Source organism: Xiphophorus maculatus, chromosome 4 (assembly GCF_002775205.1).
Source record: "Xiphophorus maculatus strain JP 163 A chromosome 4, X_maculatus-5.0-male, whole genome shotgun sequence".
Taxonomy (NCBI): domain Eukaryota; kingdom Metazoa; phylum Chordata; class Actinopteri; order Cyprinodontiformes; family Poeciliidae; genus Xiphophorus; species Xiphophorus maculatus.
Window position 1 is genome coordinate 3,638,459 of NC_036446.1, and position 27,252 is coordinate 3,665,710.

Here is a 27,252-nt window from a genome sequence, read left to right on the forward strand (position 1 = left end):
AGCTGTGCAAAACAAACGTTTGTAAGATCAGGGGTGTCCAAAGTGCAATTTCTTTTTTTCAATTAGAGCAAAATTATTACTGAAATATTAAAATCTCAAAATGCAAGTATTGATGCTTTTATGTTCCTTAATTTTTAAAAAAAATTTATCCAGCAACTTTTACCAAAAGCAGATCTCGGTTCGTTCAAATCTAGTTAATCTATTAAATTTGTCAAAGAGAGAAACTGATCCAAATCCCGCTGTTGATCCAAACAGACGAGAAAAAACTTGTTTCTTTGAATAAGGCAAGCTTTCAACATTCTTTTTGTTTTGGTTCTATGATGATTTTCACTGCAAAAATAACATTTTACCAAGTATTATTGGGCTATTTATTAGTGGAAATATTTTAGTTCACTTGAAATCAAACAAAACTAACTTATAAGTAATTTTTCAGCATATATAGGAGATTTTTAAATAACTAATTCCTTAATATTGATGAAAAAGTGCTTCTTCCACTTATTCCACTTAACAGTGAAATAATCTACCGGTAAACTAGAACCTTTTCCATCAATATTAAGGAATTATTGACTTAACACAGGTTTAGGTTTGTTTTAATTCAATGATATGAAGATATTTGGACTAGAAACTAGACCACAAACACTTGGTAAGAGTTTGTTTTTGCAGTGTACACAAACTTTTCCCTGAAAAATGACAACCTAATGCGTTTTATTAAAATACTGCATGTCTGGTTTATTGTGGAACAATTTTTTTTCTTAGTTTTTAATGAAACAAATTTCTCATTTTTCATATTTTTGTGTTATGAAATCAGAATGCATCGGATCGGATTCTAACAAAAAGTTTTTTTGTCAAAACCTAAAACAATCAGATTGTCATATTTAAAATAAAAACTTATATTATGTCCATCAGTGGGTTTTAAACTTAGCATTTGCTCCTTTAAATAAATAATAACCAATAAATTCACAACTTATCAGTGAAAGCAGGATTTCACAAGATAAAGTGTGAAGTGGAAGATGGGAAGAGAAGGCATTGAGAGCGAAACCAAACCCGATCAGGTCAGGCGAGAACAAAGACAGGAAGTGGATCCGTTAGTGGACTTTCCTTTTCCTGGATCGGTAGCGTCTCTGTCTCTGCTTGTACAGATGTCTGAAGTTAATGAAGAGTCCTGCAGGCAAGGACAACGTCTGTTACCATCCAGGCGCTGGAAATCCTGGAAAATGCTTGAATTTTGTGTAGGTGTTTTCAAGGTTTGGAAAGTGCTTGATATTCAAACGGTTCAGTTTTGTAATAAAGTACATTCAAATTTTTTAATAAAACTCAAAATTTAATTTAGAAAAGTTAATTACAGTTGAAACCATAAGCTCAAAGATAGTAAAGAGACATTTTTCAGACTAAAGACTTTTTTTTCTTGTTTTAAGTCAGTTTGAATCACCAAAATTATTTCTCTTTGCTAAATGCCAGAAAACTTGAGAATATTTTGTAGCTTTCAAAAGAATTAAAAAAATTTTTTACCACTGAAATGATTAATCAGATGAGCCAAATTTTTGTATCTGATTAACTGATTAATCGTCAAAATAATTGATTAATCGATAACTAGAATGATGATTATTTGCAGAGTTGGGTAGTAACTAGTTACATTTACTTGAGTAACTTCTTTGAAGAAATGCGCTTTTAGGAGTTTTTACTACGCTGTACTTTTTACTTTTACTTGAGTAATTGTATTATGATGTATTTCTGCTCTTACTTGAGTAAAATTTCTAGATTTTCTATCACTGGATGAAAAATAAACACGTTTTAACCAAAGATTCACCAGACACACACCTGCAGTTTCTGTTAAAGATTTAAAAGTTTTTATTGTAAGAAACTGATTTGGAAAGTTTTATTTTGCCTCATTTTTTTTGTGTTACTTATGTGAATTATTGTCATTTTGGTCCTTAAAATACCAAAAGGTCCATTTATCTTTACATTTAGGTGCATCTGATGATGTAATTTTTAAATATTAAAATGATTGATAATTGGATAGGTTACTCAGGACTTGTGTAGACTTTTTACCAAATACCTTTTACTCTTGCTTGAGTAAAGATATGTTGAAGTCGTGCGATTCTTCAGTATTTCACAGGTAAACATGCATTTCTCACCCAGAAACATGACGACCAGGTAGAGCTGCAGCGTGTAGGAGAAACTTAACGAGTGTCCGAGCGCGGAGGGCAGCGGGACGCTGAACAGACGCGTCTCGTCAAAGATGGGCAGGGACTGGATCACAGCCACCGCTGCAAACAACAACAAACTCTCTAAACCACCAAAACCCACCGCTGACGGCGGCTTCAACAGGTCGAAGGTCACAAACCTTCAGCTACGACCCCCAGCGGGTACAGAGGGATCCACAGGCTGTACCTGAGCCACGTCAGCGGCTTCCAGTCTGTGCCGATGCAGGCCAGCATGTAGAACGGATATCTGACACGGAAAGAGCCGCTGCTGAAACACACGACCCGCTGAGCAACCAGAACCCGGGCGATCCGAACTCACCTGAAGATCTCGATGGAGCTCCACAGGTAGAAGACATAGAACACCACGGCCTTGTTCTGCATCTCGTCCAGGCAGCCGAAGATGACGAACAAAATGACGTTCCTCCCCGCCACCTAGAGAAGGCCAAATATAAAAATACAAATGAATGTAGGAAAAGTGAAGATCAGAAAACACTTTAAGGAGCTTCAACTAAAGCAGAGAATCGTTTCAGCAGCAATCACAACCCGTTAACTTCTGGTAGGTGGATCTAGAGGTACACAGGTATCTCTAGATACTAGAGTGTGCAGCTCTAGTTCCATAGAGCTGCACACTCTATAGAGCTGCACACTTTTTCTCTTTCTACCAACAGTAAATGCGAAAATGCTTTAAAACATGAATGTTTTGCAAACATTTAGCTGATGATAGGAACCTGATCTGCCGGATGTTCTGTCCTTTATCAGAATCAGGATTAATTAATATGATAAGAGAAACTTTAGATTAATAACAGATTTCAAAACTACAGATGCAACTAACAATTATTTTAGATATTGATTAATCGGTTATTCTGACGATTAATTGGATTTTAAAAATTGGCCCATTCTGCTGATTTTTTATGCAACATTAGAAAAATATTAAAGATGCAAATAAATGTAGAATTCAATTTGTTTTTAAGTAAGAAAATAAACATTTCCTTTGGTGAATGTTTGATCGTTTGTAGTAAAGGTTTCATTTCAGCTAAAAAGTAAGTATTTCAAACATCAACATGTGGAAAGCTCAGTTCTTTCTGCATAAATACAGGGGAGGCTGAGCTGTTGATTATTTCCTGGATTAGCTTAGTTAACAATTGGATAGTTAAAGATACCTTAAAAGATTTTTTAACAGAATCTGAACCAGGTATAACATATTTACCCACAATCTTTTTTAAGTAAGAATTGCAAAATGGTTATATTTTGTAGAGTTTTGGGTTAATTACTGCTCTGAATGTGCTGGTCTTTCAACACAATCCCTGTTTTTGAGTCTATATATTCCAGTTAATAATTAATCAATTAGTTAATTATTTGATTATTTCACTAATCGATTAATCGTTTCAGCTCTACTGGGGTCGGACCTGTTTGTTTAGTTAAATCCAGGTGGGGACTTTTTCTGGGGACAGGCAGTGCACTGCAGAAAAAGCAGAAAAAACTCAAGCCTCTAGTTTCAGTACCTGGATCATCGCAGGGAAGAATCCGGTTTTAACCAGACCCAGTAAGGGGTTGACGACCTCCAGCACGGCCATCATCTGGCAGAAATACATCATGTCCGCCGTGGTGTGGAAGGTGTCGTAGAACGAGTCTGCGGAGGCCGAGAGACACGAGAACAAACGTGACTAAGCGGCACGTTGCACCACAAATAACGGTGATCATTTGCAAAACAAATCCCTGCAGCGTTGTTGTGTCCCTGCTTCTATTCAAATGAGTTTGTTTTGTGAAAAGCTCCTCCAACCCGGCCGGCAGGGCTCTGCGTCCGGCTGCGTCCGCCGGACTCCTGTTCTGTTTCATCGCGGCGTGAACCTGATTGTTTGGCTCTCCTTTCAGTTTTTGTGATCCGACACTCGACCAAAATGTCGGTCCAGCATCTAATTACGCGGCCCATAAATTTTAAAAGCAGATAAAGAGTGCAAACGCTCTGCAAGTGATTCCTGTTTCCTTTTTCTGCCTATAGATATTTTTATAGACAGTAAAAAATGTTTTTAAATAACAGTTTGACACAAGAGTATTAAGACCACTGGAGGAAAAAAATAAGAATTCCGACTTTTTGTCTCAAAATTTCATCTTTTTCTGAGAATTTCATCTTTTTCCCAGGTGTTCAGTTTTTTTCTGACTTCAATCTCAGAATTTGACTTTTCTCAGTTTTTTTTTTTCCTCCACCCCAGAATTCAGACTATGGTGATCCACTAATATTTATAGTGAATTAGAAAATTAAGTTAATAATAAAAACCGGACTCTCGATTTGGAATCACATCAAATGCTCAGAGAAAAAAAAAATTGTTCTGTCTTTTAATCCAAAACATCTGATTTCAATCGAATACTAAGCATTTAAATTAGATTTTTGCCCAGTGAAAGACGATCCATGCATTTAGTGTGATTCTTTTCTTTAATTAACAAACCTTGACCGAGGATGAAGAGTCGAACGGTCATGTTGACGAAGATCCAGGAGAATCCCAGGAACTGCACCAGGTTGTACATGAACAAGTATCCCTTCTTCAGGCTGATGTAGGCTGAGGAAACAGACAGAGAAAAGTTTCCGTCACCCATAAATAAAAAATAAACGTCCATGTTGACAGAAAAGGTCAACAGTAGCAACACAATGGTAGAAATTAAAACGACTCACGATCTTTACGAACTCTCGACTCCACGCTGATCTTGTTGATTTTCTCCTCCAAAAACAGAAAGTTATTGAGCTCCATATTTACAATGTTTACACTTCTCATTGGTCAATTTATTTCACATAAAAAAATCATGGCTTGCTGTAGATTTGAACTAGCTTTCAAGAATTACAGCCCTGTAAATAAAATCTCATCTTATGGCTGAACTCTCAAGGACTCGCTCTCGATATTTCCTCCTTTATCAGAGACTTTATTTGGGAGAACAGGCTGTGAGAGACATGGGCTAATCTGCAAACACGTCATAGTTACAGACACGCTCCCTGATCTCAACGCGTTGCCAGCATGTCGTTGCTTTTGTCTTGCTATATGTCCATATCCTACCCAATGGTGTCTTTTCATCCTACTTACCAGTTATTATTTAGATTATTACCTGGTAGACACTATGGAGAGCTCACTTTTAACCCAGAAAAGGAATTATATTAGTCACTCTAGCTTATTTTTAGAAACTGTTCGTACTCACTACTAAGACCATTATTATACTTCTTAGATTAATTTTTAGATTACTATGCAAAGAGTCCTATAATTGCAACCCAGAAAAGGAATTAGAATTAACTTAGAATCCAAAAAAAAATCTTCCAGAACAGGAACATTTAGTTTTTATTATTACTTAGAAACTATGGAGTACTCATTACTTTTACAAATTCAGAGCATACTTAGAAAGTCCAGAAAATACTTACTTATACTTATCTAGCAACCCTGAACAGGAGTATCTAGTTTACATTGTTTAGATCAACATTATTAGTCTATTTTTTCTTCTTTTGCTCTCTCCTTTGGTTTGTTATTTTGTTTGTATTTCCGTTTGTTGGTGAAAATCTGCTATATTAATAAAATTACTGTACATTTCAATTTATTAATAGAATTCACTATTAAAGTTCTAAAAATGTGTTTTTGGTCCATTTTAAACAAATGAATGAATGAAAAAGGGGATAACTCTTCATAAAGGCATCTGCCAAATGCATAAACATAAATGAATGAATGAATGAATGGACGGATAACTGGTTGGTTGGATGGATGGATGGATGGATGGATGGATGGATGGATGGATGGATAACTGGTTGGTTGGATGGATGGATGGATGGATGGATAACTGGTTGGTTGGATGGATGGATGGATGGATGGATGGATGGATAACTGGTTGGTTGGATGGATGGATGGATAACTGGTTGGTTGGATGGATGGATGGATAACTGGTTGGTTGGTTGGTTGGTTGGTTGGTTGGTTGGATGGATGGATGGAGGGTTGGATGGATGAATGGATGGATGGATGAATGGATGGATAACTGGTTGGTTGGATGGATGGATAACTGGTTGGTTGGATGAATGGATGGATGGATGGATGGATGGATGGATGGATAACTGGTTGGTTGGATGGATGGATGGATGGATGGATGGATGGATGGAGGGTTGGATGGATGGATGGATGGATGGATGGATGGATGGATGGATGGATGGATGGATGGATGGATAACTGGTTGGTTGGTTGGTTGGTTTAATGAATGGATGGATGGATGGATGGAGGGTTGGATGGATGGATGGATGGATGGATGGATGGATGGATGGATGGATGGATGGATGGATAACTGGTTGGTTGGATGGATGGATAACTGGTTGGTTGGATGGATGGATAACTGGTTGGTTGGATGAATGGATGGATGGATGAATGGATGGATGGATGGATAACTGGTTGGTTGGATGGATGGATAACTGGTTGGTTGGATGGATGATGGATGGATGGATAACTGGTTGGTTGGATGGATGGATGGATGGATGGATGGATGGATGGATGGATGGAGGGTTGGATGGAGGGCTGGATGGATGAATGGATGGATGGTTGGATGGATGGAGGGTTGGATGGAGGGTTGGATGGATGAATGGATGGATGGATGGAGGGTTGGATGGATGGATGGATGGATGGAGGGTTGGATGGATGGATGGATGGATGGATGGATGGATGGATGGATGGATGGATGGTTGTTGTCAGCACTGAATTCTCTTTCATGATTTTCATTTTTTCCTCTTTTCTCCCTCAGAGTTGTTTGTCTGGTTCTTGCCTTGGCCTGGAGCTCCATCTCGGCATCCGACTCATCCAACCAGCGGTCGAAGTCCGGAGCCAGAAACAGCGGCTTCTTCTCCCGCAGCGTCAGCCGCTCCCACCAGCGCTCGTCCCGCTTCCGGATCTTAATGTCCACCTGGCGCTGCGTCAACTTTTGGTGGATCTACAGCAAACCGAAAGGACCAAAAGTTTCACCTCACTGGGAAACAAATGCAGGGCAGCTTAAATAGAATAAAACATCTATATAGAAAATAAAACATACAAAGCAGTATTTTCTAAATACTGCTTTTTTAAAGTTATATATGTAAAGGGTTCATACACTTTAAAGGGAAAAACTAAAGAACCTTTCTTGCATTTTCAAGGAAATTTACAAATAAAAACAATACAAATGAAGTAAAAAGAGTTTCAATTTACTATGGTGACAAAATTTTCTTGCTAAATTTTCTGGAATTGAGCAAATGGAAATAATTTTGATGATTCTAAAACAAGAGAAATTTGGTCTGATTTAATTCCAGACAAGGAGGGGAAAAAAGAGTGCATGTGTCCTTTTATTATCTTTAAAAATAAGTTCATTTCTGCCAAAAAGCACAGAAATTTTGAGGTTAATCTAAAAATTTTTGGGAAATCTTGAAAATGAATTTCAAATGTTGCAAATTTTTTCTAGAAAATCTTTTATATTAAAATACTTTTTGATTTTTCTTCTAGCCAATTGTTGACCTTAGCAGCTTGGAAATTTCCACGTTTCTTTTTTTTTCTAATTTTGAGATTAATAAAAACTTTTCTGGAAAAAATGTGCAAACGTCTGTGTTTTAAAATTCTACATGTTTGACTTTTGAATCTCAGAAATGTACATGTTTTTTCTAAAAAATTTCTGTTTGAAAAGTTGAAAATTTTAGACAATTAGACATTTTCAGAAATTAATCTAAAATTTTCTGAGTTCTTTTGGTGGAAATTTACTTTTCCCCCTCTATCTACTATGGCTCTAATGTGCTACCGTAGGTTTTAACTATAAGTAACATTTTCCAAATTTAGACTTTTAATCAAACATTAGATTGAACTTTATAACAAAACTATGCAGTCTGAATATGAAGCATTTTTAAAAACTGTATAGAGAAATCAAGCATTTTATAAACCTTGAAAACATCTAATCGAAACTCAAGCATTTTCAAAGATTTCAAGCACATATTTGAACTAAAAGTCAACAAGTTTGTACATGTAGCTGGTAATTAAGATCTATAATCAAAGGATATAAGGAATTAAAAGTATAAATTGACACAATTTTGGTGTTAATTCTGATATAAATAAAAAGTCAAAACCAAAATAAATGAGCAACAACGTATCAGCACCTCTGGTTTAACTGGTTCCAGGAACTCCAGGTTGAACTCATACTGGTTGTCTCCTTTAGCTCCATGACCCTGAGCTGTGGAGCAGAAACTAAATTTTAACCATTTATAGATTATTTATCTCCGAAGCAGAAGATTTATGAACGAAGGACACAAACCTCTGAACTGGAGGGTGTTGTGCCCCTGCAAACTGATATCAACGTCCTGGAAAACACAGAAAACCGAAGATTAAAACCAGGAAAATGGACCAAATATCAGGGAGGAGTTTAAATTTAAGCTTTTGTTTTCTAAACTGTCTCAGTATTTCACAGAACAAAGTGACTTTCTATTAACCAAACCTACAACAAAAACAAAAATCACTTTTCAGACTTGACTAATTGGTGATAAAGAGTAGATTTTATTGGAAAAACAGAAATATTTACTTTATACTTGATTATTTTTCTGTTGAACGTTATTTCTTATCTTTACAGGCTTACAGAAAGTGTCATGCGGTTGTATTTTACTGTGTTACTGAGGTAAATGACTGATGTGTGCAATCTGACAGCAGGTTTTCTGGAAGCCTGTTTAAGCTTTAATTAAGCCATTCTCTAAAAAGACTGAACAAGATCCAGAACTGCCATGAAAGGTCCTGCATTTTTTATAAACCTACCATCCAACAGATGATACAGGATCAGAAGGTTTTAACCTGCAGCTGGGTATGAAGAGCACAAGATTCAAACAAAGAGCCAATCAAAAAATATTGACAAGGAACGAAATCTTTATTTTAAAACCACATCTTCTGGACCTTAGCTAAGCTAAACTGCAGATAAATATGATCCTTTAGTTAGAATAAGTTTGTACTCCCTTCTGTGTTTGTTGGATTCACAGATACGGTCTCTTTAAAAACACCAATGTCATGTATAGTGTTTTTATTACATTTAATTGATGAAAGTCAGGTTAGTACAACAGAACGCTACCTGCACTCCTCCAGAACCTATGTTTTATTTTTGGAACTTACCAGGTACTTTTCAGCTTATTACTGCCTAATAAGAAACCTCCAAGGTCTGGCTAAGTAAACCCAAAGCTCTGGGTAAGTAAACCCAAAGCTCTGGGTAAGTAAACCCAAAGCTCTGGGTAAGTAAACCTCCAAGCTCTGGGTAAGTAAACCCCCAAGGTCTGGGTAAGTAAACCTCCAAGGTCTGGGTAAGTAAACCTCCAAGGTCTGGGTAAGTAAACCTCCAAGCTCTGGGTAAGTAAACCTCCAAGGTCTGGGTAAGTAAACCTCCAAGGTCTGGGTAAGTAAACCTCCAAGCTCTGGGTAAGTAAACCTCCAAGCTCTGGGTAAGTAAACCTCCAAGGTCTGGGTAAGTAAACCTCCAAGGTCTGGGTAAGTAAACCTCCAAGGTCTGGGTAAGTAAACCTCCAAGGTCTGGGTAAGTAAACCTCCAAGGTCTGGCTAAGTAAACCCAAAGCTCTGGGTAAGTAAACCCAAAGCTCTGGGTAAGTAAACCTCCAAGCTCTGGGTAAGTAAACCTCCAAGCTCTGGGTAAGTAAACCTCCAAGCTCTGGGTAAGTAAACCTCCAAGGTCTGGGTAAGTAAACCTCCAAGGTCTGGGTAAGTAAACCTCCAAGGTCTGGGTAAGTAAACCTCCAAGGTCTGGGTAAGTAAACCTCCAAGGTCTGGGTAAGTAAACCTCCAAGCTCTGGGTAAGTAAACCTCCAAGCTCTGGGTAAGTAAACCTCCAAGCTCTGGGTAAGTAAACCCAAAGCTCTGGGTAAGAAAACTCAGAGTTCTGGGTAATTAAGCTCCAAGTTCAGGGTAAGTAAATCCTGATTTTTTTTTTTTAAAAAACACTTCTAGTTTTACACCTGGAACTTTCATTCCATGATGAAAACTAGAGACTAATTGTGGGCAGGTAGGTAACAAGAGAAGTCCAGTCGCCCTCATCTCAAATACCAGAACATTTTGGTCGAAATCAACGTGTTCAGAAACATCCCAAATTGGCGTGAATCACATTTAATTGCTTGTTTTAGTTTAGTCGCCACAACTGAATGTTAAGAGTTCAACTTTCTCTCACATTATGTTTTTAAAAACACATTTATTTATTTCTCTCTCGTTTGGTCTCAGGTTAGTCGGCACTCGTTTTGCTGCTCAGCGTGCTGACGTCATGCGCATGGACTCTTTAAATCTAGCTAAACGGACACTAGCTAACAAAAGAACTATAAGACAACGGAAAACAACATTGCACAGAAAACTGTGAATAATCCTAATTATTTTAATTATTAATGTGTATGTTTTAGCAGGTACTTTAACCGCCAGTTGACCGCCAGCTAGTGGGTGTTGGGTCGGACTGCCTCACCGAAGCATCGCTCAGTTCCACCCGGAGAAAAATCTCTCCGTGCCGCTGCGCCCAGAAAACCTGCGGAGTCAGGATCTGCATGTCCACGCTGCGATAACTGGTGATTTACACGCCACGAAGAAGCAGAAAATTCATTCAGACTGATCCATGGAAGTCCTCACCGAGGACTCGGAGCGATAGATGGGGGGAATCGACTTCCGAAAACAAATCCTAGACACATTTCAAAGTAAGATAACACTTGGGCAGCTTCAAAATAAAAGCGTCTTCTTCCTCTTTGGCTTTTAAACGGCTGCCCACAGTCAACGTGTTGGACTCCTGCCACCTGCTGGAATTGCGAGGTTATTGCAGCGTTCCACCCAGTTTTTTAAATTTATTTATTTTTAACTTATTTTAATATTTTCAGTCATTTTTACAGAATCAGATATACAAGACGGAGATGTTACATTTGAATTAAAATATTTTTGATTATCAACCACTGCAGCAATCATTTTCAGTTTAGTTTATTTATTTTCCTCTTAACTCAGACTTTAGGAATCTCTGGTTTACAGTATATTGGAGGTGTGACATATTGTTCAACAAAAAAATAAAAATTAATTGGCATTTTGTCTCTTCATATCCAGACATTTCATGTTCAATTTCAGGACTCAAATTAGTGCAATAAAAATATTTAAAGTATGAATATAGAGACACAAAAAATGACCATTACTTCCATAAAATGGACAGATGAATGGAAATATTTTTCCATATGTCATTTTATCTTTTCCAAATTTTCTAATTGATACATTTGTTTCTATATAGGGTTTAATGAATAACTACATTTTAATGGGAATTTTATCTTCTGCTAATAAATTTGTGTGATTTTCTGTAATTTTTGTGCTTTTGTGAATATACAGCATGTTTTTCGGCTTTCTTTTTGGTTCTTTTTTCTTCTTAATTTTAATATTATATACATTTAAATGGTTGATTATTATCAAGTAAAAGTCTAAAATGTAATACAGCGCTGTTGTGTAATTAGATTATTAATTTCTGAGATTATCTGAGTACTTCTGTAAAATTCTGTATTTTTTCTCATCAGTAAGACAAATACTCTTACTTTCTTATTTACAATTATTTAAACTGAAGGGAAATTCAAGCAAGATTCTCCGCAGCTGCAAACACCTGGGGTTCTTGAACACATCACAAGTCTAAACTTAAACACTCTGGTGAAGTTTAAGGATAATCTCAGCTGTTCATGATCATGTTAAAGCGGAAACCTCACCCTTTTCGGTTTGGATTGTCATAACTGTTTGCCCGGTGCTGTTCGGTACCGCCTCTCGGTTACAAAGTGCAACCCTCCCGGAAGATTAGAAAACCAGTTTTATGTGAAAGTTCGCCAGGTGAAAGGACATTTTTTACCGAGAAGCAGACGCTGCTAAAGCTTTGACTTTCTTCCAGTTTGAGACATTTGTAGGACGATCTGCTGGAGTTGTAGCTGAGGTGTTTAAATACAGTTTCCTTAAGGATGAAACGGGGAGGTGAAACCACCGCGGAACCGTCCGGAACTCCGGGTTTCTCCACGACCAACACCGCAGAGCAATCAAAGAAAATGAGGGTCATTTACGTCGTGTACATAATTGTTTCTTTGGACGTAACCTGGATGTTTTTACAGTTCTCTGTTACCCCAGTAAGTATTTTTCTACTGTACCCAAAAGGGAAACTCACATTTCCGTGATTTCCTTGAAACGCGCACGACTCGGAGCTGGTTAATCTTACATAAAAAGCTTTAAATTTTTATTTAACTGGTACAAGAGTCACAGAGACAGTGTAACTTTACAAGTTAATCTTATTTAATTTGATAGAAATGCTTACAAAAGTATTATATTATATATTTCCCGTCACTGGAAAAAGTACAAAAAGTACATTTTACATGTCCCTTTGTACAGTATTAAGTAGTTTGCTTAAATCAAATCTTTAAAATAATTTAGAGTACTACGTAATAGTTTAAATTATATTATTTTCATCTCCAGATTAGACAGATTTCATTGTATTTGTGCAGATTACTTTGGACTTTGGCTGCTTTTTCACTCTTTCTGGTATTTTTACCCGATTGCACAAATAGTGACATATTTCTGTTAATTTTAACTGAAACTCGAAATTCAGTCTTTCACAAAATATCTTCCAGTTGAGTGTTAAGTGTGCTCTACGAAGAGTTTATTGGTCTCAAAGACCAATAAATAATGAATATGGTGTCAAAAAACAATATTATGTTTAATGCAATAATTACTGGGACAATTTATCCTCTAGCAAAATGTGTTGTTGTGACAGACCTTGTTGTCATTCATGTAGAAAGACAATTTTCTTCTCTTTGGTTTAGAATTGAGAAATTAAGTTAAAAAAGAAAACATTAAATATTAAAGTTTATGGTGACAAAAGGAAAATGTGTTGTACTAACAGAATATCTTTTTTTATCTTCTATATTTTATGTTTTCACTCTCATTATATCTCCACAGTATTTAGCAAAGAAACTTGGATTTGACACGTTGTGGTTTGGTTATTTGCAAACTACAGTCGGGTTGATTCAGCTAATTGGAGGCCCTATGTTTGGGAGGTAGGTCTATAGTATTACATGACATAAATGGCTGCCTATTTTTTCATATTTTTTAATTTATTTGTTATTGTTTCGGCAGGTTCGGGGATCTTTTTGGGGCCCGTGCGGCTTTGTCTCTGGCTTGTGCAGCAACCACAGTTTCTTTTCTGCTTCTGGCCGTCGCTAACCATCCCGTCCTGCTGTTCGTCCACAAACTACCTACAGTATTTATGCATGTCTTGCCTGGTTAGCATCACAAATTAGCTACAAAAAAACTGGTATAAAACAGACCGATTAATTGTTTTAGACTTGTAATTGTCATATTCTGTCTGCAGCATGCCAGATGGTTGTTACAGACCTCTCAGAGCCGGAGAAACGGGCCGAAGCTTTGTCCAAGCTGGGTCTGTGTTTTGGTATCGGGATGATCGCTGGATCCACATTGGGGGGAAACATAAGCACGCGCTACGGGTGAGTGTCACCAGCTGTGTTTCCGTTACAAGTGTGCGCAAATCCTTGTCGGTATTCCCCAAATGTAAAAAAAAAGAAAGAAAGAAGACAATTTTGCAATTGCAGTGTTTCCATTAAATAAGACATGAAATTAAAATCACACGTGAATAAATTTGTTCACATGATGTCATCAAAAACATGCAGTGTCATCATCCCCTTCAACTTCCTTCCTGTTGTCTTCTTCTTTGTCTTTTCTAGCAGTAGTAACGGTTGTTGATCATGTGACTTGTGTGATGCGAAAAAAAAATAGTTTCCAATGCAGTTTTATGAAATGCATACATTTTGATATGGCTGAAAAAACCACAGCATAAAACCTCTATCAAAAAACATGAATTTTTTCTAAACTGCTGTGTTTCCTTTAAGCTAAATTATTTTGGTGATTTCGACTTGCTCAATTCTATGGTTAATAGAAACACAACTACTCTATGCGTCATAAGCTGCGTTTTCATTACAAATGTACTCAAAACATCCGCTGTCGAAACAACACAAATTTGCAATTGTGGTGTTTCATTTACTTAAGAAACAACTAAAATCTCGTGAATACGTTTGTTCAAGTGATATAAAAAAAGAGCTGTCTTCCAACTACTTCCTGTTGTCTCCTTTGTCTTTTCCAGCAGAAGTAACATTTGATTGTTGATCATGTGACTAGTGTGATGTGAAGACATTGTTTCCAATGCAGTTTTGTGAACTCCATCTATTTTGATGTGGCCAAAAAACCACTTCATCCTAGCGCAAAAATTTTCATAGAAAAACAAGTTTTTTGAAATTGGCATGTTTCCATGTGGCAAATTTTATTTTTGAAATGTCAACTTGTGTAATTATATGGCCAATGTGAACACAGCTAGAGTGTTATACATACTGTAGATGCTGGCATCATTTCTGGAAATGTTTCTGTGTTTTCTTCAGGGAGACGTTTGCAGCCTGTGTTGGTGCTGCAGGAAGTGCCTTCAGTTTGCTGCTGGTTTTAAACTTCATACCAAAGTCTACTAAATCTGAGGCCCCTAGAAGCGCCACTAAATGTAAGAAAGAATACTTTCTGCTCATATCTGAATCTGTAAAATGGTGTTGCATTCAAGTTCACTGCATGAAAACAATTGGCAAAAACAATATATTCTTAACTAAGCCTGTCACAATAAGCAATTAATCAATTAATCGCATGATGAATTAAAATGAGTTTGATCATTTCCATTCTGAGGTTTAATAATTTTTGACAGACATATTATATTTTATTAACTTATTTTTTTTCGCTTTATTTATTATTTTTGGCTGTTGTGTTTTCTTTATGTCTCATAGTTCCAGTGTTAAGTATTCTTTGCGAGAATAAGGAACGCAGTTATCATGTGACGTCACATTTGTAACTCAGCCATCATGGCAGGCAGTTGCTATGACAACAAACAAACCACAACCTTAGAACCAGCTCTCGCCTCGTTCCTGACTTATAACCAGTATTGTACATTACAACGATAACTCGTTCACAATCTTTGAGTACTTTACCCACCTCTGTGTAAAACTAAGATAAATATCAGTGATCTTTACTGTAGTACTTACTGCCGAACTAGCTAAATTACCTTGGCTAATGTAGCTTCTATCTGCTAGCTAAGACGGGCTTGTAGCCTATATGTATGTTACTACATGTACTTACTCTGCCAGGCATCGGAACCTTGTTATTCACAGTTCGTACGTCCTTTACAGATCCGTTTAAACATTGATTGATTGGGCCGTTCAGACTGCGATGAAAACCGTTTATATGTTTACATCCGCCTCATACGGTCACAAAATCCGGTGGTCACAGATTATGGCGTAACACCTGTAGATAGATTTTTTTTGATTGTTCGTTTGTTTTTAATGTATTACTTTATTTCGAACACATAACATTACATGGAAGGTGTTTAACACAATGAGAAATATCAGAATACACTAATAAAAATAATATAAAATACCCACCGGAACTGGCGGATCTTGCCCACGTGACGTCACGTCACCGTAACCCTGATTACCGAGGCAACGAGAGAATTTAAAAGTTATGAAAGTCGGTGGCGGGTAGCAAAAGAAATATAAAATGGAGGTCTTACAAAATCTGAAAGTTAAAGTTCGAGACAAGCGTATAAGAAAGGAAGTCATCCTTTCGCCTTATCAGCACCATGTTTTGTCACACATCCTTCCCGAAGTGGATCGGGAACTCGTTCATCTGCGCAGCAAAAACATAACTCTGGAAAAGGAAAAGAAGGATCTGCTGAAAAAGGTTGAGCATCTGATTATTGACACAAACACGCAGAAAACCGACCAGGAAAAAGCCGCCAAGGTTCTCCAAAACCGAGAGCTCCTCCGGGGCCAGCTGGCGCAGTGCAAAATTCAGATGGAGGAGATGGCCAGGAAGATATATTTACAAGGAAACGACTTGAAAAAGGAGCACAGGAAAAATGACGTCCTCAAGCAAGAGCTGGAGTCGTTGAAGAAAGAGTTGCAGTTTGTAAAACAACAAGCGGCCAACCAGAGAGCCGAGCAGCAAACCGTGAGGGACCAACTGGAGCACCTCATCAAAGACAGAGAAATCCTTTGCGGCAAGTTGCTCGACCTCCAAAATGACTGTTCAGATCTGCGTGGGAAGATCAACTCCCAGCAATCAAACCTGACCCGGAAAAAGAACGAAAACTTGGAGGAGAAGCGCCAGACCCAGTTGCTGAGGCTGGAGAACCAAAAGCTGGAGAGGGAGAGGAGCTTCCTTGTTAATGAAGTGGAGGAGACGAAACAGGAAGTCCGGAGGTTTGAGGAACAGTGGACGGAGAGGAGGAAGCTGGAGAAAACTTTGAGCCAACGCTCTTTTGAAAACATGGCAGCAGAAAGAACATCAATAATCCAACAGAAATCAAAGTGGAAACTCAAACAAATGCCTCCAGAGTATATGCAGCTGGAGCTCATCAAACAGGCTAAAGAGCTGAGAAGGAGTCAAAGGTTGGGAGAAGAGCTGAAGAGAAACCTCCAACATCTGTCTCTGCAGTACCAGCAGAGCCAAGCGGCGCTCAAACTGCACAAAGAAAAGCTGCGGGCCGCCATATCGCAGCGGAACGCCTTCCAAACCGACATGGAGCGCATGCAGTGCGAAATGACGGTCGTCCAGAAGGACAAGCTCACGGATAAATTCAAGAACTGGGCGATGAAACGGAACAAGGCGATGAAAATGTCATGTGAAGGCAGATTCGGCTCTGCACTGCCGCAAATGCCCTGCAGGTGGCGACCTCCATGGAACCCAAATTATTGATCACTGGGAAGAAAATGTAACAATAAACAAGTTGCTACCAGATAAACGCTTGTTTTTTATGTTTAAAAAATGAGTCAAATATCCAACACTGAAAATCAAAACGACTACAAAAATACTTTATTGATCGAAAAGGGAAATAAATAAAAAACAAAATACACAAACACACTACAACGGTGTGTGAGAGCAATTGATATGGAAAAGATGAGCACATTTCTGCCAATAAAGGACATTTTGAGATTAATCTTAGACATTTCCTAGAAAAAAAAACAAGGATATTTGAGTCTGCAAACTTGGAAATTTGCTAAAAAAAAAAAAAATCTGACATTTTCAGATTACGGTAATCTCAGAATTTTGGGAGGTTTGAAAAATCAAAAAATTGTCAGAAAAACATTTTAAATTATCTCAAAATTTCTAGAAATTTTCTGAGTTTGAAAAGTTGAAAATGTGCTTTTGAACTGAGAGTTTCATCCCATGTTTTTTCTAGAAAAGGTTTGATTTTTCAAACTCAAAACGTTCCACGTCTTCCAGAAAATTTCTGAGATTAAAAACATCTGGGACTTTTCTAGCAAATTTTAAACTTTTGAAACGCATAAATGACCTTTTTGGAAGAAAATTTTAGATATTAAACTAAAAGTTTGAGTTTTCCAGTTTTAAACTCAGAAATGTTATTGTTCTTTCTAGATCTGAGGGGAGTTTTTTAAAAAAAGAAGCTGAAATAGGTTTTAAAAAAAGTTTTATTTGTAATTTCAGACCATAGATTGTAGCTTTATGCAGAATGAATAATTTCCATCCTCTAGTATATTTCTAATATATAAAAAAGGCTTAAGTGATTAAATGCAAAAAAAAAAAAATCTGCAGAATTTGCCATTTTTTAACATGATTAATAGTCAGAATAATCAATTAAAATAATTGTTAGCTGCAGCCCTATTATAAGAGAGTTTTTATTGTAAATCTGTTTTATTCTAATTTCTTTTAAGATTTTGAACAGGGCATTTTTATGTGGTTATTTGATAACAAGGAAACTATTTATTAAGCAAGCACTGATGACGTTTTCTTGGACTTTCCTACAGCTGAGAACCAAAACAAGAAGGTGTTCAGTTTGGGAGAGATCACAAGACTGATGAAGTTTCCCGGCGTAACGAGGATTTTTCTGATCAAAATCATCGCAGGTTTGCCATCAGGTAAGAATTATCTGCAATACAATTAATGCACATTTTACCACATATAATAATATATATATATATATTTCCAACTAAATTTAGCATAAAAATAGCAAAGGATTGAAGTAAATTCCTCATTTTCCTACACGTTTAATGCTAGGAGGAGCTATATTTCAAATATGTAAATGGTTTTTAATCAATTATAGTAGCTTATTTCTCCTCAGGAAAATCCTTAAATTTCATTTTGTGTTCCTTAGGTATATTTCAGGTGATGTTCTCCATCATTGCAATGGATTTCTTCAAGCTTGAAGCTCAGCAGAATGGCTACCTGATGGCGTACTTCGGCATCGTTCAAATGGTGAGATTTAAATACTCAGACTTGGGTAGTAACTAGTTACATTTACTTGAGTAACGTTTTGGGTTAAATGTACCTTTAGGAGTATTTTTACTGCACTGAACTTTCTACTTTTGAGTAATTTTATTATGAAGTGTCGCTATTCTTACTCAAGTAAAATTTCTGGATTCTCTGCCCACTAGCTGCATTTCCATTATAAATGTGCAAAACTTAGTCAGTTTTCCACTAATGTCGACCATAACCATAATTTTGCAATTGCAGTGTTTCCACTAAATAAGAAACACAATTAAAATCATGTGAATACGTTTGTTCACGCAACAAGCCATTAAAAAACATGCCACTCCTTCAGCCCCCAACCACTTCCTGTCTTCTTCTTCTTCTTTGTTTCCACCAGTAGTAGCATCCAGTTGTTGATCATGTGACTTATGTGATGCGAAAAAAGTGTTTCCATTGCATTTTTGGAAATACTCCAACTTAAATACGGCCAAAAAACCACCCCACTTTATAACAATACAAAAACTTGCAGAAAAAAAACAGTTCAAAATTGGTGTGCTTCCATTAAGCAAATTTATTTTCATAAATTAGATTTGTGGAATTTAATTGTCAATGAAAACACAGCTAAGGTTGCAGTAATTAATGCGAATAAAGATCTTGCTTGGACATTAGTCCATTAATCCTGGAAATGTTCTTCAGGTGATAGAAGACCGACTTTAAAACCGTCTTTATGTGTCTACATGCAGTATAAATTCCCACTGACACAGATTTGGAGCTTAATAGTTGAAATCGGCGTGTTTCTCCAGGTTGTTCAGGGAGGAGTGATCGGTAGACTCACGTCCAGATTTCCTGAGAAATCTCTTCTTCTTCTGTCCATTGGAGTTACTGCAGGTGTGGGTCTGGCTCAGGTAAACATAAACTCACACAGGCTGGCAGGATGACGCCAGATGATGCTTCAGGATGCATGGAAATGTTTTTTTATGCATTTGTGTTTCTTCTTTCCTTCCAGGCCTACATGCAGACAGTTTTCCAGCTCTGCCTCACCGTCACTCCTTGGATCTTTTCTCTCAGCGTTTTTAACGTCATCACCGACAGCATGCTCACCAAAAGCGTCCCGTCCTCTGACACAGGTGACTTTATACAGACTCTCCTGTTGTGGTATCCATGGAAACGCCAGACTCTTAGCTAGACGCTGATAAAAAAAACAACATTTGAGTTGAGCAGGACAGATGTCAGTGACCTGGAACCTTCATCAAAAATACATTATATGGAGCTCTGGTAGTGCCAAGAAAAACATTTAGAACATATTTTGGTGGTTTTATTATTTTTTTAAAAATTTGTTTATTTTTAGGAAAATGTGCCTAAATTTGTTGTAATTTTTATTTCATTTACATTATATTTCTAAAAAATACACTTGAATTCGAGGCAAATATAGCAATTTCTTGTTTTATTATAATTATATTTAAAAAATAATTTATTATAATTGGATAAAAAAACCAAATCTAGGTATTTAAGAAAACTTAAATATATGTTTTTGTATTTTGTATAATGGGGCTATATACTGTATATATTTAAAACATAAAAAAATATGAAATTTCTTTCATTGTGTTAAAAAATAAATCGCAGTATTTAAAAATATAAATAATGGTATTGTTTTATTATGATTGGATGAAAAAAATAAATAGTTTTTAAAAAGTAAAAAAATATTTTAAATTATAATTGGATGCATATTTATATATATTATTTCTATTATAATTGCATAAAAATGTATTCAAAAATATGGCCAAATATAATTTCTTACTGTTATAATATTACTGGATTAAAATAAATGTTGGTGTTTAAAACATATATAAAAATACATAACAATTATTGTTTCATTATAATTTGTTTTAAAAAATGTTTTAAAAAAATATCAAAAACAAGTAATTTTACTCATGTAAAAATAAGTTTATTACAATCAGTAAGTAAAAATAAAATAAATTAAATTCCCAGTTTTGGTACTAATCTGTGCCAAAGGCAAAACGTTGGTTACTATTTCATTAAAATCTCTGAAGATTTGCTTTAATTTACCTCAGGTGCATCAGTCTTTGCACAATTAATTAAATTAATCTATTGTTTCCAAAAGTTTGTATCCTTATGTTTCACAAAAGCTTACATGCAATGCTAGATAATTGTGGTGAGGCAAAGCTGCTGTGATGTTTATACACTTCTAATGGATTCTACCAAGTTTTACCAAGAAGACTGAAGTAAAGTTTGTAATTGCTGAAAAAAACTAAATTAGGTTTGGGTGTGTGATTTTAAACAGCCTGTGGGTTTTGATGATGTTTCAGGGATTCTGAGTGACTTTCTGATTGTTGTTGTTTGTTTCCCAGGAACGATGCTGGGTCTGTGCTCCTCCGTTCAGTCGCTGGTCCGGACAATCGGACCGACCATCGGCGGTTTCCTGTACATGAACTACGGCCTCGCCTCCATAGGTCTAATTGAGTTTTTTGTGAATATCGTCGTGTTTGTTTACCTGCTATATAGACAACTCGGCAAAACTGAGAGGCAGAAAGAATGAACAGGCAATTTTATTTTTATATTCTATATTTTTATGGAACTAGAGAACAGAAATGTTATTTGTCGTTTGCAACATGCTGCTGTAATTTTACATTCCAGTTAGTCGAGATTTAAATTCATTACTGTGTTGTTCAGGTGGAAACCACTAGATGGCAGCCAAATGTCTGGATTATTCAAAGATGTTTCTGTTATTCAGAGATTTTCATTTTCATTCTCAGCTTTTTTAAAATCATGATTTAAAAATTTTTTTAATTTTTTTTGTCATGTTTGGTTTTAAACAAACCCAAAAAGTTGATCATAAAGATTGATAAGTTTGAAGTTCTGTGGATTCCAAAGAGGATTCCAATTTTTTAACCTTTAGACTTGCAAAAAAATCTTGTATTTTAAAAATAATTATATTTTAATGCAGTATTGTATTGCACAATTATAACTTCAAACTACAAGAAGTGATGCTTATAGCATTTCTTGGCTGCTGTAAATGTAAGTTTAAAAAACACTTTTTAAGCACTGAAGCAGTGTGGTTATTTTTGGATTTATGCATTATAAAGATCAAGGATAGTTTTGATTATTTTAAACGTTTCTGACTGCTGTAAACTGTCTAAGCACGGTAAATTCACTTCTGAGAAATATAATCGCTTCAACTTTCTATTGGCAAACGAGCAGGGCTGAAACAATGAATCGGATTAATCGGGATAAATCGATTATTGAAGTAATCGTCAACTAATTTAGTGATCAATTAATTGTTAACTGGACTATACAAACTCAAAAAAGGCAATTTATTGAAAAAAAAAACTTATTCAGTGCAGTAATAAACCCAAAACTGTATTGAAAATACATACATTTTGAATTTAAAGGAAATCTGTTATTGGATTTTAGGCACCAAAAAAAAGAAGTATTTTTTTGCATCTTTTAATGCATTTCTATCTTTGGATGAAAAGGTATAAGTGGTTGAATGAAAAATATGTAGAATGTGCTTTTTTTTTTATCCCATTAATTAATCGTCAGAATAATTGATTACTAAAATAATCGCTAGTTGCAGTTGTTTGTTGACCTGTTAGGTATATTTTCCTAAAACAAGTGTCTCTGACAATTGAACATTTTGTATCTTTAGTTCAATCAAGTCCATATTCGGCCAGTTAATTATTGTGAATTGTAGATTTTCTTTGAATGGGAATAATGAAAACATGATGCAGAAAAGCAGAGCTAACAACTCCACCCCCATTAAAATTCCTAATTTGAAAAAACAATAAGCATTTAATCACTCTCTCTATTGTTTCTATTCATGTCTCTGCATTTTCAGCTGCATCCGGCTGCCAAGTCGCAGCTTGTTGAAGTGATGTCATAAAATCTGAAGCAGGTGTTTTCTTTGTCCACCACAAAGCACTTTGTTTTTCAAATATTACATCCAACAACCCCAGATAAAACGATCATATTGAAACAGTAGGAGGTTAAACTCATTATCTTACAGGCTTTTCTCTAAGCAGATGCAACTGGTGATTTCTGTGCCAATTTGTTTGACCAAAGACAGCAGGCAGGGCAGCAGTTTCTGGCAGTCGGATAATATGCTAGAGTTGCAGATTTAGTTTATTATATTGTATAACATTCAGATAAACACAATACAATCCTAATTATAAAAAAATATATTATTGGTTTAATCAATTTTCTGATCAAAGGAAACAGCTACTGTCTGACAGACTTCAATGAGCTGTGAGCTGATTTGAAGGGTGTCATTATCTGCGTTTCCATTACAAAGGTGCGTGAAACTTTGACGATATTCCACTAATGTCAAATAAACAACTTCATAATTGCTTTGTTTCCAATAAATAAAAAAACAGATTAAAATCACAAGAGAATAAGACTTTTCACGTAATTACTCGTTAAACAACATGCCATGACTCCAACCACATCCTGTTGTCTTCTTTGTCATTTCCGCCAGTAGTAACATCCGGTTGTTGCTCATGTGACCCATGTGATGCGAGAAGTGTTTCCATTGCAGTTCTGCGAAATACACCGATTTCAACATGGCTCAAAAACTTAATTGAAAAATGTAAATTTCTTCAATATTCCATTAAGCAGACTTATTTATGTCATTTCAGTTTGTGTAATTTTGTGGTGTCAGACTCGGATGTGCTGCGGGCGGATTTGAAGGGTGTCGCTGTCCCTGTAACTCCAGCAGTGGAGTGGGGGGGGTGGCCCTGACTGCAGTGGGGTGCCCTGTTACACTTGGCCCTTTGAGTCAGCGGGAACAGGAACAATGGCGCTGTTAACACTCCTGACGGGGACCTTTGGGTCCTCTGAAAGTTTAATGTGACTCAGCGAGCGACCTGCGCTCGCTAAGGTCAGAGATGAGCGCTGTCCGTGTCGCTCTGTGGCTGCCTTGTGTCTGCTCACTGGAAACTAAACGCCAGTGAGGGGGTCCTCCAGTGCCGGGCCTGTTTTGTCCCCTGCAGCATGGATAATGAGGCATCTGTCGCCACCTGCCTCATAGCGAGATGAGGCTCACTGTCTCTCTTTAAAAGAGCACAGGTTATCTATCTGATTTGACCACGGCAGGCCAGGCATATGATCTGAAGCAGAGGAGCCTTGAGCCTAAATGTTTTATACCGTGGCTTTCTTATGGCTGTTTGCAGAGCTCCACACGGCGCAGGAACACTTCGCTCAGTGTCTCCTTAAGTGCATCCAGGAAATTAACAAACAGATCAATCAAATATGAGGAACTCAACTACAACACAGTGTTTCAGCCAATGAAAATGATACGACTGAAAAACCTTCTTTGTTTGCAAGTTTGTTATTCCAAGAAATGCTTAAGAAACCCTGGCTCATATTCTGTGGAAAAAATTTAAAACAGAAAATAAATCACCTTTTCCTATCCAATTAATTAATCAGTTAATCCAAGAAATGCTAAATCTATCAGCCCTATACTGTACTGTACGATGGTGTATTAGGGCCACGATAAGAAAATAAAGTCTTAAAATTACAAGAATAAAGTCAAAACAATACAAGAATAAACCTGTAATAACATGAGCATAAATGTATATTTTCAGAATAAAATAATAAAACCAGAATAAAGTAATATGACTTTATTCTTTAATTTCTTTTGTCAACTTTATTCTTGTGCAACTTTATCCTCATAACTATTTTTATTTTCTTACAGTGAAAGAAATAAAGAACAGAAAGAGTTTTTCACATGATGATAAAAGTATTTTTTTAGCTGCAGATGTATTCTTTACTACAAATAAGACAATCACTAAAGGAATGCAATGTTGTAGCATTTTAGGCAATAAAATGTTTACTTTGCTATTTAAAAAGGAATTGAACTTGGTTTATTTGAATATTTTAATGTATTTATAAAAGTGTATAAAATTGTTTAAAAACGTGCATCTGCCAGTTTTTTATCCAACTGATTAACTGTCAGAATAATAAGAATAACTGATTACTAAAAGTCTTGCAGCCCTACTCTATTGCAATGGCACACATTTGTAATTAATTTTCCTGTTTACTGGTTGAATTTTGCCACTAAAAATAATCCAAACTTGGCGTGAAATCACCTCGACATCCCCAGCAGGTCGTTGTACCTCGTGGGGTCGGCCACAGGAGCGAAAGGCGATCTTCCAGGGGTTTTGTCTTGGTGTAATCGGACAGAGACATCATCTATCAAGAGAGGGGGAATTACTGCCGGTTAACAAAGGGAGATAAGATAATGAGTGGGCAGGTTGAGACCCAATGAAGCACAGCTCGAGTTCCCATCCTGATTACATGGCAGCAACCAACTCCAAGGTGAAGAAAAGGAAAGGAAAAAGCTCAGTAAGCTCCAAGTTTTAGCTGCTTGCCTCTTAAAGTCAGTTTTTGATTTTGTAATGAGAACAATAAATCAAGATTGCCATCTCAGGTAAAATTGTCCAAAAAGCTTTAAAGGTAATCTATAGTGCAAAATTCACATTTTTATACTTCAATTTGCAGTGACGTGCGGTCAGGGGAGGCAGGTGAGGCAGTGCCTCACCAGCCATCATGGAAAGAAAGAAAATATATAATCATAAAGTAATTTAAATTGTTATATTCATCCGGTGGTTTGTACTAAAAAATATTTATTTTTCATGTAGCTTCACCAATTTTGATTTTTATTTGTTCAAAATCGCTGAATTTTCTTATTTTCCCATTCAAATGCTTGGAAGCGATGCCGGTGAGGCAGCAGCGAGCTCTGCCTCACCTTGGATTGCGCAACCCCTGGCTCTGCGCTGGCTGCTAAGCGGAGAGAGCATGTTGCTGTACGGCGTCAATAAAATGGTTTAAACAAATTTAATATGTGAACTTATTTCCAATAATTTAGCTTATGTATATAATGTACAGTGCTTTTTGTCACCAACTGTTTGTGTAACGTGTTTCGTGTAATGAGCGATTATAAACGGTAGAGAACAGGTTCGAGGTGAGGCAGGCAGTTCTCTTGCCTCATGGCAGGGGGCGCTCAAGATCCCAGACGTTCGTCTTGTTCACTCCTCAACTGCCGAGTAAGTGACAGCGAGCCAGGCTAAACGATTCGGGAAGCAAGTCAAGTGCAGCGATAGATTGATCTCCATTGAGACAGAGAGACTTTTAAAACTGAAGGAAGATAAGGAGGACTTCTATCGCAAAGTAACGGATGTTTTTGTGCAGAAGGAGCGACGCATGGACTTCATTTATAAGTAAAGGTAAGACAGTAATAACATTTATTTTGTTTTTTAAGGAAATGTGTGTTTTGTGAGCTACAGTTTGTATGTGTAAGGATGCAGAAGTGAAACATAACCTGTAAACTGCTGTCAATCTATGCATCTATTTGCAAATCTGATTGTGATGACGTCAGTGCCTCACCAGCTATGAACCTCACCGCACGTCACTGTCAATTTGGGTCTCAACTTCATAAAATCCTTCTTAGACACTGAGTCAGTTCTGCCTACTTTGATCTCCCTTCAGAAAGAGCCGTTTTAGAGCATCTTGTCACTTTAAATCCAAATAAGTTGCTGCTGGCCAGACGAAACTCTGCTGCGGTTGCTAGGAAACGGCACATGCGACTTAAAAATTGGGAGGTTTTTGAAACTGCTCCTTTTCCAGACACCAAAAAACATTACTTTATTGCCAAAAAACAGATTAGTACTTTTTTTAAAGTTCCCTGCACTGCTTATACAAACAGTAGAGACCCAAATGGAAGTACAAAAACATGGATTTTGCATATGTGTTTTTTAAACATCTTGCTTTTACTACATAGACATTTGGACATTTCTTGGTTTTTTCCCCCCAAATAATTCAAGCTAATCTACTAAAACACTTTTTACTGCCATTCAGAAATCCTCCAAAAAAATCTCAGTCAGAAAAAGTCAGACTCAGAATTAAGGAATTATGGATGGATTAAACTTTTTATTCAAACCATATCCTGAAGGTGAGTCTCACGTGTGGAAACTCCTCACACATTGTGTTGACCTGCGTCATAGGAGACGTGCTGCCCTCTCCCATGTGTGGAGCGCGCTCAGTCCTGTGATGGTGGCTCTGAGCCCCATGAGGCTCAGTGTGACCGGCACGCTCAGCCCTCACTCTCACTCCCTGACATGTGCCAGAGCTCGCTAATCCTCCACTGACGCTGCGCTGCAGCATCACACCGGACAACAGGACAATAAATGACCACTGTGCTGACCTCAGAGGGTTGCCGGTCCTTACCGGATCAGACAGGCTCGTTCCCTCTGGAGGCCATGTTTGTTTACTACGACAGGGCTTCCCAAACTTTTCCATGCCTTCTCCCCCTAAAGAGCATTAACCCCCTTAGCAAACGTACAGACAATGCTACAAAATATGTAAACAAACATCTAGGCCTGTTACAATAACAAATACTGAGGGACGATAAATTGTCCCAGAAGTTATTGCTATAAACAATAATATTGTTATTTTGAGAATATTTTCAGATAACATATGGCATAGTAATACAAGAACACAAACTCAAAGATCAATAAACTTTAAATTCTACTGAAAATTTAACACTGGAACTGGAAGACATTTTAAATATCCCAAATAAACAAACAAACAGGAACAACAAATAAAATGAATTATGAAGTTTCTATAAACAAAGGAGTCCTTAAAAAAGCACAATACTGAAGAGAAAAAATCCATCCATCCATTAGGTAAGACTGAGTATTTCTATAACCTCTCAACCTCACACAGTAATTCAG

At 36.8% G+C, this 27,252-nt stretch overlaps 2 protein-coding genes across 3 annotated transcripts; one reads left to right on the forward strand and one right to left on the reverse strand.

Moving 5' to 3' along the window:
• Positions 1 to 591: 591 nt before the first annotated feature.
• On the reverse strand, positions 592 to 11,011 carry LOC102221140 (very-long-chain (3R)-3-hydroxyacyl-CoA dehydratase-like). Of its 2 annotated transcripts, XM_023332054.1 has the most exons (11): positions 10,662 to 11,006; positions 8,481 to 8,526; positions 8,326 to 8,399; positions 6,978 to 7,142; positions 4,873 to 4,918; positions 4,649 to 4,759; positions 3,707 to 3,834; positions 2,524 to 2,636; positions 2,345 to 2,451; positions 2,136 to 2,267; positions 592 to 1,162 (listed from the first exon to the last, which is right to left on the reverse strand). In XM_023332054.1, exons 1-11 carry the CDS (start codon positions 10,740 to 10,742, stop codon positions 1,086 to 1,088), a joined length of 1,080 nt encoding a protein of 359 aa, XP_023187822.1. In that variant the 5' UTR covers positions 10,743 to 11,006; the 3' UTR covers positions 592 to 1,085. The 2 variants fall into 2 exon arrangements, with proteins under 2 accessions (XP_023187822.1, XP_005807580.1); XM_005807523.3 differs by lacking the exon at positions 4,873 to 4,918 and having other exon boundaries at positions 6,911 to 7,142; positions 10,662 to 11,011.
• A 753-nt stretch (positions 11,012 to 11,764) lies between these two features.
• Positions 11,765 to 22,965, forward strand: slc22a18 (solute carrier family 22 member 18). The gene is made up of 10 exons (XM_005807524.3): positions 11,765 to 12,324; positions 13,151 to 13,248; positions 13,328 to 13,473; positions 13,563 to 13,695; positions 14,641 to 14,753; positions 18,064 to 18,174; positions 18,411 to 18,511; positions 19,309 to 19,410; positions 19,512 to 19,632; positions 20,875 to 22,965. The coding sequence occupies exons 1-10, from the start codon at positions 12,163 to 12,165 to the stop codon at positions 21,060 to 21,062; spliced, it is 1,275 nt and encodes a 424-aa protein (XP_005807581.1). The 5' UTR covers positions 11,765 to 12,162; the 3' UTR covers positions 21,063 to 22,965.
• The last annotated feature ends 4,287 nt before the right edge of the window (positions 22,966 to 27,252 follow it).

Bases quoted from the DNA above. Each gene is read 5' to 3' on its own strand.
- LOC102221140 (XM_005807523.3), bottom strand. From the start codon at position 10,742: ATGCAGATCCTGACTCCGCAGGTTTTCTGGGCGCAGCGGCACGGAGAG. The intron at 2,637-3,706 runs GTACTGAAACTA...GGCCTTCTCTAG, and splicing joins TCTTCCCTGCGATGATCCAG to GTGGCGGGGAGGAACGTCAT. The intron at 1,163-2,135 runs GTGAGAAATGCA...CCTTGCCTGCAG, and splicing joins CCTGGTCGTCATGTTTCTGG to GACTCTTCATTAACTTCAGA.
- slc22a18 (XM_005807524.3), top strand. From the start codon at position 12,163: ATGAAACGGGGAGGTGAAACCACCGCGGAACCGTCCGGAACTCCGGGT. The intron at 18,512-19,308 runs GTGAGATTTAAA...GTGTTTCTCCAG, and splicing joins ACTTCGGCATCGTTCAAATG to GTTGTTCAGGGAGGAGTGAT. The intron at 19,633-20,874 runs GTGACTTTATAC...TTTGTTTCCCAG, and splicing joins CGTCCCGTCCTCTGACACAG to GAACGATGCTGGGTCTGTGC.